The following is a 13,598-nucleotide window of genomic DNA, read 5'->3' as shown; positions in this document are numbered from 1 at the left end:
TTCCTCGACAGGTTTGGTGTAAGATTATTGAACTTCATGTATGTACTTTATTTTAGGAATTTGAGTTACAAATCATAACGGTTTTTCTTTGTAATGTGCAGGTTCATTAGATACCGTATGAGCTCGAGTTCATAGCCACATTGGTAATCAAATCATCGCAATTCGTAATGGTTTGGAGGCTTCTAGGTCGAAGATAGGTCAAAAGTACCGACAGTTGCCACTGTCACGTATAAACGGGAAGGTGTCTCAGCATTGTTTGAAGGTTCTCGATGAGGAGACAAGGAGGATGAGGGAGCTGAGTTATCAAGTGCACGAACGATGTGGATGTGCAATGCGTGTGACCCACGGGTTGCCCTGTGCATGCCAGATACATGATTCGCTAGTTGCTGGGACAGGATTGTACATAAGGCAAATTCACCCGTTTTGGAGGACCTTGGTTATTGGTTCTGGAGATGGTGGGACGGTGCCTGGAAATGACTTGACCGAGGATGCCGCACATTTTCGTTATCTGATGGAGGAGGTGTTTGATAGTGATCCTGCTGTTCTTCGAAACGTGTCTCGCATCATTGAAGAGGAGTTGCATCCGGATCATTCCAATCTCAGAGAGCCTGCTGTAAACCACCGGGTTCGTGGTCGACCAAGAAACAATGATACAAGACGTGATCGTTCTTATTTTGAACATGTAAACCGCCAACACACTGAACGCGGCGCACGACAAACAGGTACGATTGAGTGTTGTGTTTTTCACATAAATCAGCGTTCACTAAACTATTAACTGAAACCTACATTTGTGCAGGAGATGTAAACGACATTAGCCAAAGCCGTTATCGACACATGCTTCCAGGGCCGATGTTGCCTTACATCACAGGATGGAAGGATGTCATTGGCGATGGGAACTGTGGGTTTCGTTGTGTGGTCGAGTTCTTCTTCGGTGATCAAGGCCGATGGTATGACGCTCGAGAGACAATAGCGAATGAGGTCCTCGGTTATCGAGCCCTATATGAGAGGATTTATGGGCTTGGAAGACTTGAGATCAATGTGCAGCGTATTCGATGGGACGGTGGGGCGGTTGATTCCCGTCATTGGATGGTTGCAATACAAGATTTATTTCCTATTGCGACTTGGTTCAACGCAGCGGTTATTATTCTTGGTGTAGGCCAAACACCAACTTGCTACTACCCATGCCTCACGATATTGCCGTTGCGGGCAAGAAGGGGGGTCACAGCACCGGAGCGAGAGTTTGTCATCGCTACAGTTGGGGCCTCACATTTTATTTGTATTGAACTTGCACCTGATTCGCCACTTCCCCCGGTTGCAGGTTGGTGGACCGAGCACCACGACCCAAGTGTTGACGGTTGGGATCGGCGTTACGAAGCTAGAAGGAACATGTGGGATGCCTTAATTAGATAGTGAACATGTTGTTGTACTTTCATTTATGTTAAACAGTTGTCGTTATGTAATTTGCAACGAATTGAACTTAATTAAACAAAATATTTACAAAACCACCAAAACAGTTGTTCAATACTTAAAGTACGTGACGAATAAATAGTACATAAACGAAATGCGTACAAGGGAAATAAAAAAAAAAAACAGGAAGTTCACAACCCCATCATCGCCCTCCAATCAGCTCGTAGCGCCTCAGCCATTGCTCTTGTATCACGCGATAGGCTCGGATACTCCTCCATGGTCCTGTTGATGACCTCCATAGACCGACCCATCCACTTCAATTAAAAAAACAACATATTAAATAAATCACAAGTTTTTTTTTAAAAAAAACAACATATTAAAAACAACATATTAAAAAAATCGGATTTTAAAAACAACATATTATAAACAACATATTAAAATAGCAACTTATTAAATTATACCAAAAAATACAACTACTTACGTAATCCGTGTTAGTTCTCTCTGGCAGTGTGCGACTCTCATGTGATGACGCAACTGGAGAAACACGTGGATGAGAAAATCGGTACAGCCACTGCATGTAACCAGGACCGACCGTAGGAGCACCACCACCAAGTCTGCTGAGGGCACCAACCACGACACTAAAAGACATACCAGGGACAAACCGAGTCCACATCACAGATGTCATCTCTGGCGGAAAGTCAACCCTATACATCTCCAAGTTCGTCGGTCTCTTAGCCTTCTCAGGCCTGATAATGGCTGGTGGAATGCCCTGGACGTATCCAAGTTGCCGAACCACTCAATCAGGCATGTATGCTCAATGATGCTACGATACTGGATGCAGCCAATGAAAAGAGTAGCAGGCACGCGTCGTGCTGGATCAACTCCGTACGGTAGCCAGTTAACTTCATTGTCAGTCAAATGATCCAGCCTATACATGTATGCAAGCACAGCAGAACCCCAGTAGTACTCACTAATTTGAACATCCTCAACAAACAGCTCGTTGAGGAAGGAAGGATGAGTACGGTTTCCACTCTTGTCCAAAAACAAACAACCGCCGAGTACTAAACACAGGTACGCCCTGTAATGGAAACTGAAGGGCCTCTGCGCCTCCAAGGTCGACTCCACTATCCTCTCAGTCAGGACCCCACTACCCTGCCATACGGTTTTGGTACCGCACTTCTCATTCAGCTCTTCCTCAGTCATATCCAAGGTAACCGAGCACGCGTCCCGTAAAACGTCCGTGCTAGGAGTAGTGGAAACCATGGAACCGTCGACACGAAGCCCTAGAATATGATACACATCATGCAGCATGATCGTGATCTCCCCAAAAGGCATGTGAAACGTGTTCGTGTCTGGCTGCCATCTCTCAACAAAAGCAGAAATTAAGGGCCAGTCAAATCGCCGGAACATGATCCCGGGTAAATGAGATAGACCAGTGCCATCAATCGGTTCCAGGTGCTCCGGCGGAAGACGAGCGCGCCAGTTACCCAATTCAGAACACAACTGTGTCCTGCTCAAACACCGCAGCACGTTTCGCTCCTGCCCACCCCATATGTAGGCAGACACGTGACCCCCAAAACTCGGAATAACGGTACCATCCTCAGGCCCACCTGGCATCGCCTCCTGCACCACCCATGACTCTGACGAGCTGGTAGAAGCTTGACCTGGTTCACTACTGCTAACATATCTCCCATGGTCACCCCAATACACAGTACGGTAATCCTGAGGGTCGTACTGTGCATCTCCAGCAGATTGACTTCCTCGATCTTCATCCTCATCCTCATCTGATGAAGGCATTCCAGTAGACGAATACATGGGGGCGCTCCCCTGTGACTGGTGCTCCCCCGACCAAGCACCAGCAGTCCCATACTGCTACTCATGCTGAAACGGTGCATGTGAAGGTCCTGCACCACCTAACTCCCTCCTAACAGACGCATTCAAATGTCTTGATCTTGCATGACGAGGACCAGAACCCTCAATCTGCATTAAAAAAATAAGTACAGAATCATATTTCAATAATAATTCATAGTCAAAAAAATCAAATCAAAACTATAATAAATCAAATCAAATAAACAATAATAACAGCATTACAAATAATAACAATAATATTATTCTTACAATACTAATACACTACTAACAATAACAACATACTAACACACTACAAATAATTTCAACACAATAACAGACCAAATCAAAACTATAATTAACCACAAAACTGCCAAAATTTAAACGCAACAACGACAACCCAATAAAAAAAACAATTACAATAACAATAACAACAATTTAAGTAAACAACCATAATACATAACAACAACAGCAGCAAAAACCAATACAAACCAAACCAAATTTACATAACAATAACAATACATAGCAACAACAAACTTACTTTAATGCTAAACTATAATTATTGTATAATTATTGTAAAACTAAATCAACAAAAATTACATATCAATAACTATTGCAAAACTAAATCAAGAAAAAAATTATTTTAATGCCACAAATGAAGGACACAAATTACTTCAAAAAAAAAAAATGAAGGACACAAATATTTTCAAATTAAAACATGCACCAAATCAACAAAATCGAGGACAAAAAAAAAAATAAGAAAAACATAAATTAAAAAACAAAGGAAAAACAGAAAAAAAAAAAAAAGGTGGAAAAACAGAAAAACACAAAAAAAAAAAAAAAAAGGGAAAAACAGAAAAAAAAAAAAAAAAAAAAAAAAAAAAAAAAAGGGAATAACAGAAAAATAAAAATAAAAAAACCTGGAAACTGGACTTCCGCCCAGAAAATCCGAAAGTTCCAGTCCAGGGTAACTTCCGGAAATTTCAGGCGGAAACCCCACTTCCGCCTGAAATTTCCGGAAGTTCCCCTGGACTTCCGGAATTTCTGGGCGGAAGTCCCCTTGTCCTGAATTTTTTTTTTTTTTCAAAATTCAAAAATTTAAAACAAAAAAAAAACTCACCGGCTCGCCGCCGCTAACGCCGCCACCACGACCACCAAACGTCAGCCTAATTCTCCGTCGGTCTGCCATTGTCGGATTCAACGTTTGATTGCAAGATTTGCTTGTGTTTGTGTAGCCTTCAACTATTTTGGTTTTTTTTTAAAAAAAAAATTTCTGATTTTTTTTTTTTTTTTTTTCAAAATTTCAGATTTTTTGGAAGGTTTTAGAGAGAGAAAGTGTCAAAGAGTGATTTTGTGAGATGGGAAATGTCTCGTAAAGCCCTAACTTACTTTATTGAGTATTTATATACGGAGGGCAATTTAGGAAATTCATGTAAAAAATGTGAACGTCACCTAGTAAAATGCGAACGACGTTTAACAACACCCTTAATTAATAATACTTTAATCATACTGAGCATATAAAGTTGTGTATGTAAACTCGGTGTACAATAATATCAGTGTACTATTACGTAACATGTTTGAAGTAACTTTAAAGTTAAAATTTGATACGGAGTATAATTTTAATACAGTATGTGTTATAAATATTGAAAATTTTATTTTTACTCTTTAAGGGAGCAATCTTATCATTATCAATAAAATTACGTTCCTTCAAAAAAAAAGATTAATAAAATTACGTAGTAGGTAACAAAAACTTGACTTTACTAAACAAGTGAGAAAACTTTCATTTATATCGGATGACTTTTGATCATTTTAATACGTATAACTTTACAATTGATGTCCAATTTTTATTTAAACCTTTTTTTTTTTTTTTTTTTGTTTATTAAAAAGTAGAGAATAAAGGTTATAAAGTACACAACATTAATGTATTAAAAAACAGAGGAAAAAATATGGAGTACAAAAAAAAAAAAGTTGGGTCTATTTAGTTTAAGATTTGATCAAGAATGAATTAGGTAATTAAGAACCAGATAAATTAGGTATTTTTCAGGTCTAAATGGTTTTTGCCTTTCAGGTAAACATATCTCGACATTAAACTATCATATCAAATACTTGTCGATTTGGATTGATAATTATTGGTGGTTAAATTAGGATCAATTAATCAAGCGTGGAAAAGGAATTGCACTTTCTCCCTAATAGAAACATTTTGAAGTTAGGGATCCCTTATTGTACTCCCTCGCCCTCGGGTCAAACTTGTTCGGGTTTGACTCAATTTTATGTTTTCTTCTTCCCTCTCTAGAGCTTTTTTACGTTTAGGCAACCCACCCAACCCAACCCCCCACGGCCCCGCCCCTCCTCTCTCTCTCCTCCATTGAAGCGTACTCTGAATTCACCATTGAAGTGGCTTGTGAGCTTTCTCTCCTCCATTGAAGCAGCTCTAAGGTAAGATATTTTTATTTTCTTTTTCATTAATCATCGAATTCAATTTCACAATGTAGTGTTAGTCGTTAATTTAATTGTAATTATAATGAATTTAGGGTTCTTCTATGGTAGATTATTGAACTATTTGTTATAATTACTGAAGTTACGGAAGATTATAACTAGCGATTTCATTTCTAGAATTGGAATTTAATGTGATTTTTGGAGCCTACTTTGATAATTGAATCAAATTTGGTTGCTAATATGTTGCAGGCTTTTGTTTGTATAATCTTCTAATGTACTTTGTATAGAATTTCCTAATTGTTTTTGACTAGCTTGGAAAGAATGACAGAGAACTCCACTTTAGTTTTGGAATAGATTGTAGGAAGATGAAATTTGATGATAGAAAAGTGGATAGGTAGCAGCACAAACAGTAAGAAGCAAAATGAATATCATATGAAGCGCGTTGTATCGCGCTTAACAATGATGAGAAGCAATTAGAGAGGGAAAGGCTAAAGAATTAGTATATGGAGGAAGAGAAAGAAGATAGTTTGGGATGACCGCCCCTGTCCCCGGTTTATAATGCTGAGGGTTGAATGTGGTAAGTTGTCTTTTTGACTAAACCTCCGGTTGTCTCTCCAATACCATGGTACAAGTTGCTCAGTAGTTGTCATCGGATTGACCCAAAATACGTATATGAAAAAAATCACTGAAATATTCTCATCCAAGAGATAGTAGGAAAACCATTACTCACAAATCGAAAGCATAAGAACGCTATTAGCTTTCATGAAAGATCGAAAGGAAAGGAAAGGAAAGGAAAATTTTGAAAATTACATTGTAGGAGATGACAAAAGGAGATTGACTCGCTTAGTTCAATCTATTCCATATTAAGAATTTTGTTGAATTTTGTGAGTGTTTTTAGAGTTATATATACCGTCTTTGTTTAGGAGGTTTAAGGTAATTCTATATACATTTGAGATTTGACCTTCCCTTACAGTGGATTCCACATTGGCTTGTTGTCGTCGTCAAGAAGATTAGATGTTTTCATATTCTATTGGACTTTCAATAAATATATGTTGATTCATTAGTTTTACGCAGGATTAGAATACGAAAGTCAGCAAGTGCCAACAATTATTCAAGTCTTTAATAGATAAACTTCCCTTGTGCCTCAAGATATGGAAGCACTTGCATCTTCACAGCTACTACCATACTTGAATTCCAAGAGATACTTGCCTCTGAAGGACCATTCTTTGTGTAATTTTTGCCCAAAATTACATGCTCGAGTAGCCTCAAGATCAGAGGATTTAACACTGAGCCATCATGTGCTTGATAAGATGCCTAGGACGGATACTTTTGCTTGGAACCAGATGATCTGAACCCATCTTGCTACCGGAGAGATAGACAATGTCATGTACTTATATCAGCAAATGTTAATACGAGGTGTTTGCCCTGATAAGCACACAATTCCTCGAATTTTGGCTGCTTCTTGCCTTTCAAATTCCTTGTTTCTTGGCAGACAAGTTCATGCTCATGCTGTTAAATTAGATATTTCATGTGAAGACTATGTCATTACTGCATTGATGAAAATGTATGGCCATTTAGATGGTGCGAAAACAGTGAAACAGGTCTTCAATACGTCAAGTGTGGGGAAAAGCTCCGTCTTTGGGACCTTGTTAATCTCCATGTATTTAAAGGAAAATAAACCCAGATTTGCTATAGACCTGTTTCACCAAATGGTAACTTTGGGTGCTGAGATTGATGCAGTGGCAATAATGACTGCGGTTGGTGCTTGTGGCAAGCTGCAATCCTTGCACGAAGGAAGAAGATTACATGAGATAGCCAAGTCTTGTGGATTGGAAACTCATGTCTTAGTATGTAATTCCTTGCTGAAAATGTATGTGGATTGTGGTAGCATCGAAAGTGCTCGTGAAATTTTTGATGTAATGTCATCTAGAGACTCCATTTCTTGGACAGAATTGATCCGTGGTTATGTGAAGAATGGGGGATTTAATGAAGGTCTCAAATTATTCAAAAAGATGATGTCTGAGGGCATTCGACCTGATCTACATGCAGTATCAAGCATTTTACCTGCCTGTGCAAGAATGACTGCCCATAAGCAGGGCAAAGAAATTCATGGTTACTTGATCAGGAATGGCCTTGAAATGAATGTTACTGTGGAGAATGCTCTCATAGACATGTATGTCAAATCAGGATCCATCGATTCTGCTTCTACGATCTTCAGTGGAATGACAACTAAAGATGCCATTTCGTGGACAATTATGATCTATGGCTACAGCCTTCATGGACAAGGAGCACGTGGGGTTAAATTGTTCCATGAAATGAAAAAAACCAATCTTGAAATTGATGAAGTTGCATATTCTTCTGTTCTCTATGCTTGTGTGGTAGCTAATTTAGTTCAGGAAGGGAAGACACTCTTCAATTTTATTAAGAGACCTAATGTCAGGCATTATGTTTTTATGGTTTTGCTTCTGGCCCGTGCCGGATATTTCTATGAGGCAAAGATCTTTATTGAGAAAAATCAACTCGGACAACATACAGAGGTGTTAAGAGCTTTGTTAGATGGGTGCAGGAATCATCGAAATGTTAAAACAGGGAAGAAAATCATTGAACAGCTTTGTGATTTGGAACCACTGAATGCTGATAATTATGTTCTATTGTCGAATTGGTATGCTAGCTATTCAAAGTGGGACTCGGTGAATAAAATGAGGGAAACAATCAGAGACATGGGCTTGGTACCTAAGAGAGCATATAGTTGGATAGAATTCTGCAATAAAATTCATGTATTTGGGACTGGTGATGTATCCCACCCAAGGTCTGAAAAACTGTACTGGGAACTCCAATGTTTGATGACGAAGATAAAGGAGAAGGAGTACGCTTTTGATGCAGATTTTAGTCTCCATGATGTTGATGAGGAGAGAGAATGCATTCCAATGGGGCATAGTGAATTGCTTGCCATTTCCTTTGGTTTAATTAGCACCCAAAGGAGTACAATTCGGATAACTAAAAACAGTCATGTCTGTCACAACTGTCATGAAATGGCAAAATTCATATCTAGAATAGAAGCTCGAGAAATAATATTGAAGGATCCCAATTGCTTTCACCATTTTAAGGATGGACAATGCTCTTGTGGAGACTCGTGGTGATGTTTCATTGTGAAGGTATTTAACTTCACTGTTATGAACCTCAGGTGCATTAACTGAGAAATAGATGGAGCTCTGTATCTTCTTCTGATGGTTGCAGCCTGGTTTATCAATCTCAGGTAAGAGAAAAAGAGTAAGAAAGATTTTGCGTATTTGATAATTTTCTTTAATTCAGATTTTATTTGACTGAGTTGCAAATCGAAGAAAGGATGTATGGATCAGTGTGTGTGACATATTTATGCTATAGAAACTGTGATTTTTGATATCAAAACGACTCATGTTCATTTCCAATATCAAATTCTAAGCTACTTTCTGGGTGAGCATTGCCACTATCTAATTCAATGTAACATGCACTTATTTTGGTACCTTGGGAAATTGAAATTGGTGTGGATGACATCCACATCATAAGTTTGCGTATGTAGTTACATTTCTACAGAGCGCCCCTGGCATCGATGGACACGTCTTAAATTGCTAATTATTGTTAAAAGGCAATGTTTGATTATTGAACCAAAAATGAGATCATTTAAACCTCTAGTTGGTCTTATTAATGGTTGCACTATGTTTTGATGGAGATTTTGCTATCCAACATCAATTTAAAGGTAGACATTTTGCTAATTCAGCTGGCAATTTCAAGTGATAAACATCATCGTTTGGTGACTCTGAATGATGTACATTTCTGGGATAATTTCCAGAATTCCTCTTAACTCCTGTATTTTAGATGTGTTGCACTGACATCATGTTATTATATCATTTAAACCAAGTCGATTGTATTATGTGCAGGATTGGGAGGATGGCTTTACTGTATAATTAAGTGAGAGTGATTTACGGATCCTAGACTTTTGATCTATTAATTATCGCGAGTCTCCTTTATCATGAAGCACTCTCAATCTGTCTTTGAGAACAGAACAGCACCAACACACTTATGAAGAGCTAGTCAAACCCTGCAGGCTTAGACTTGAGTTTCCAATAATTGTGATTGGTTGAGGTGGTCCATGTGAAATGACAGGGTTGCTTGGTGTGCAAAGCTTCCGATTCACTCTTTTGTCAGAGGCTTATGTTGAACTGCTGATTGCAATGCTTAAAGTTATGGGTCTTGTAGTCAAGGTCATTGGTAGGCCAGAAGCTGCAGACTGCAGTAATGAAGATGTGATTTTCTTTGTTACTGTATCTATTTGTAATTGCTGCTTTAAACGCAATTATCTTGGCTAAGGAAGTGATATCTAAAAGCAGGATGCCAAGGGATCTCGAAATTTGGCTCATAAGGTCTGATTCAAGCAACTAAGAACTATGGCTGGAATTGGAAATCCTAAGTTCCTGTTTTTCAACAAGGACAACAAGATCTGTTATTTAAAAAGGTATGATGTTAAATACTAAAGCCTAAGGTTGTTTTGCAACAAAAACTATTTTGAGGTTTGCTTTTCTTTCTTCAGATGACACTTTGTGTAGTGCTCATGTTACACACCTCTCACAGAGTCAATAGATAAACCTTGAATTATAGCTAATGACCTTAAAACTCTCAAGGTAGTACCATTAGTACATCTTACTGCTTGCTAGTAATTGGTATGGGATTCAACTTATTCGAATATTTAAATCCTGATCCCAAATGTGGACTTTCCAATTATATGGTTACATCAGACTTAATACCAGAAGTAGAGTTAGCAGTGTGCTGTGCAAGCATGCCGTTTGCTTGCTCCCTAGCATGACAGTAGGCTGTGTTTTCGAGTATTTAAAATTCTATCCTACGGAGTAGCATTTACCTGCTGCTCAAATTCTTGCGAAAGTATTACTTTATATTTTCAGCTCCAGGTATCCTCCAGACTTCCACCACAACTTGAACTCAAAGTTCCCAATTACATGTCCACCAAAGTTCCCATTTTCTTTTGGAGAGCGTACAAATCCACTTCCATGAGATAAAAGTATTTAAGCAACGGGCAAGTTTCTTGTATATATGCTCAAAAGTTATATTGCTTCCTACTTCTTTGTCTGGGTCATGGAACTTTCTGATATACTTCATGTCACTTAAAAAGTTATGTGAAGAGAAGATAATTATTTGTCAAGAGGGTTGAATATTGCTTTGTCGAATTGACTAGCTTAACAGATATTTGCTTCCTTCTTCAACATTTCGACAATTGAAATGTTCAACACACGTAACGCGCCTATAAGAAGCAAATCGGGCAGTATATTGGACCACTAACGTCAATTATTTGGTATCTATACTTTCATCATGTAATAATTCTTATTTATTTTCAATTATTGTTTTCGATGCATTAGTGTTCCCTTTCCAATAAGGATTGGTTTTTTTTTTTTTTTTTTTTTTTTTTTTTGGGTAGAATAAGGATGGTCTACTAATGTACGTTTTTCCATATTTCATTACTTTTTTAATAAAAATTAAAATTTAATGAGCTTTCAATTTTATCATGTGGTCAACAAAAAATGTAAAATTAGCATATTCCAAACCTAAATTTGATATCTTTTTTTTTTTTTTGAAAGCACCCAAATTTGATATCTTGCAGGTCGTTATTTAGTGACTTTAATATTAAAAAAAGTAACGCACGAAATTGGAAGAACATTGGAACAAACAATGATCTTAATTTCCACGTGTCAATAGGTTTTGTCTTTTTAACCAGGTGCAGGAAATCAGAATAATTTCACTGAATTGAATGTGAAAATTACACTAATTCTTGTCTTCTTTTTTACACAATTTATCAATTTGTACGTATTTCCAAAAAAAAAAAAAAAAAACTAAAATGGGTCGGTTTGAAATCCAAGAATTTAAGAGTAAGAAATTTTCACCTTTGTTTGTCGTTGATGATCTTTTCATTGACATCAACCTTTATGCGGAATAGAAGCAAAATTAGACACAATTATGGCTTTTAAAACCAATCAATTGTACTAGTGTTGACTGATGTTACTGCACTAACACAACACATGGAATCGTCTCTCATTTTCCATTCCTTTGGAATCATCATGTCCATTCAATACGCCTCATGTATTATTGTTCCTACAAGCATTGATTATACTCCCTCTATTAAGAAATAATAGCTCAATTGTTGAATTATTCTCAGATTTTATGTTGTATTCAATTTAGTAAGAATAACCCCCCCTCCCTTTTTAGGTTAAATGATGCAATTTAACTGACATATTTGATAATACACAACTTTAATCATTAGTATTTTCAATTCACTATGAAAGATTGATACATTAAAAATGTAGATTGAGATCAATCTAAAAGCATTTTAAAATAATACATTAAAAATGATTGATATAAAATGTGAAAAAATTGGCTTAGTGCATTTAACTTGAAACAAAAGGAGTATAATTTGATAACATACGAACATGCCTAGTAAATTTATCATTGTTGTAGGAAATATGTACATAATAAGGAATTAAGGATATATGATTGTTATTTTTGACAAATGATGGGTGATTATGAATTTACTATACCCCTCATCACTTTTTTTTTTTTTTTTTTTTAAAACAAATTTCCCCTCTTCAATTACATCAATGTCATATCAATGTAGTTGCTATAGAATTTTATAACCAAGACCACAACTAAGGTCATGATAGAAATTATTAAAAGTAGGTCAATGTCCAACTTTAACTATTAATAATTTTAATTATCAACCAACAGATACAATTTGTTAAAAATACATTGAAAATAGACGATGAGATGAGTTGAGTTGAGTAACCTTGTATAATGTACAAAGTATTGAAACACCAAAAGAGGTAACGTCATCAACTATAGCTACGATGCTAAGAGCTACAATCAAAATTTCGATAGTGGTCGTCCTCTTGATCGACCTTCGCCCTTGGCACCTTGAAATCTTTTTAAGATTTGCTCACCCTTGGTTCATTTGGCACAGCCCTTTTTTCCTTTAGTAATTTTGGTTTGTTTTGGCCGAGTTGGTGATGATTTTGGTACTGCTAAATGCCTAAATCTTGTATAGTTAATACTTCTTTGCATTTTTCGTGCTTCGAATTTTGGTAATTAAACTCTTAAATCTTGTAGAATTCCGTCAAATTTTGTTTCATATAATTTGTTACTTCAAGGGCTAAATTATTAGCTTGCAGAACAAATTGGTAGTGTTGGATGGATCTATATTCTATCCCACTAATATTATTTGTTTTAAAATGTTTTTAGTTTTAAAACTCAAAATTTGTAGAAAATTGAAAGTGTTTTTTACCTTGCGTGTGATGATGTTAGGAAATTACAAGGGAAGAATAAACTGAAAGTTCATCCAAAAAAAATTAAAAAATAAAAAACAGTTGCACTTTTGATTGGAAAAAATTAGGTTAGCAAGATAAAAATGGGGGATGCCCACTGGGTTTAATTTGGCCCCCTCCACTAAGAATTGTCATCTACTTTATGACAACAAGAATTAACACCGAATCATGTCACATAAATAGCACTTCTTTTTAACTTGACGGAATTTGGAGCTTAATGCAATAATACAAAATACAATCAATAACATAATAGTAAAACAGACACCAGTAATGACACATGTCATTTTCTGGTGCTATTTTTCCCCTCCATAATTCCCCCCTTTTTTTTTTAAAGCAAAAATCTTTTATTTTTGGAATATATGTATAATACAACTATAATAATATATTATTCCTAATCTTATATTATCTTTATAATAATTGTACTATTTTTTTATTTCGTGTTCTATTTACTTAAAATACTTACACAAGATTTTGAGATTTTTAATTAAGAATAAGTTATATTTTAGAAGGTTGAAATATGGTGGAGAGTATAAAATAACGGAGCCAAAA

General features: G+C 36.5%; 4 protein-coding genes across 4 annotated transcripts; 2 read left to right on the top strand and 2 right to left on the bottom strand.

Moving 5' to 3' along the window:
- Positions 1-286: 286 nt before the first annotated feature.
- LOC110689860 lies at positions 287-1,411 on the top strand. Its single transcript, XM_021866692.1, has 2 exons — positions 287-722; positions 797-1,411. Exons 1-2 carry the CDS (start codon positions 287-289, stop codon positions 1,408-1,410), a joined length of 1,050 nt encoding a protein of 349 aa, XP_021722384.1. The 3' UTR covers position 1,411.
- A 173-nt stretch (positions 1,412-1,584) lies between these two features.
- LOC110689925 lies at positions 1,585-2,206 on the bottom strand. The gene is made up of 2 exons (XM_021866749.1): positions 1,889-2,206; positions 1,585-1,721 (listed from the first exon to the last, which is right to left on the bottom strand). The coding sequence occupies exons 1-2, from the start codon at positions 2,117-2,119 to the stop codon at positions 1,599-1,601; spliced, it is 354 nt and encodes a 117-aa protein (XP_021722441.1). The 5' UTR covers positions 2,120-2,206; the 3' UTR covers positions 1,585-1,598.
- On the bottom strand, positions 2,148-4,795 carry LOC110689859 (protein MAIN-LIKE 1-like). Its single transcript, XM_021866691.1, has 3 exons — positions 4,373-4,795; positions 2,235-3,387; positions 2,148-2,176 (listed from the first exon to the last, which is right to left on the bottom strand). Exons 2-3 carry the CDS (start codon positions 3,220-3,222, stop codon positions 2,148-2,150), a joined length of 1,017 nt encoding a protein of 338 aa, XP_021722383.1. The 5' UTR covers positions 3,223-3,387; positions 4,373-4,795.
- A 777-nt stretch (positions 4,796-5,572) lies between these two features.
- On the top strand, positions 5,573-11,792 carry LOC110689719 (pentatricopeptide repeat-containing protein DOT4, chloroplastic-like). Its single transcript, XM_021866501.1, has 3 exons — positions 5,573-5,688; positions 6,763-8,944; positions 9,606-11,792. Exon 2 carries the CDS (start codon positions 7,074-7,076, stop codon positions 8,826-8,828), a length of 1,755 nt encoding a protein of 584 aa, XP_021722193.1. The 5' UTR covers positions 5,573-5,688; positions 6,763-7,073; the 3' UTR covers positions 8,829-8,944; positions 9,606-11,792.
- Positions 11,793-13,598: the final 1,806 nt, after the last annotated feature.

The sequence above is a fragment of the Chenopodium quinoa genome, unplaced genomic scaffold, assembly GCF_001683475.1.
Source record: "Chenopodium quinoa cultivar QQ74 unplaced genomic scaffold, ASM168347v1, whole genome shotgun sequence".
Classification (NCBI taxonomy): Eukaryota; Viridiplantae; Streptophyta; class Magnoliopsida; order Caryophyllales; family Amaranthaceae; genus Chenopodium; species Chenopodium quinoa.
Note: the sequence above shows the minus strand (reverse complement) of the source record. Positions and strands in the feature narration are given on the sequence as shown.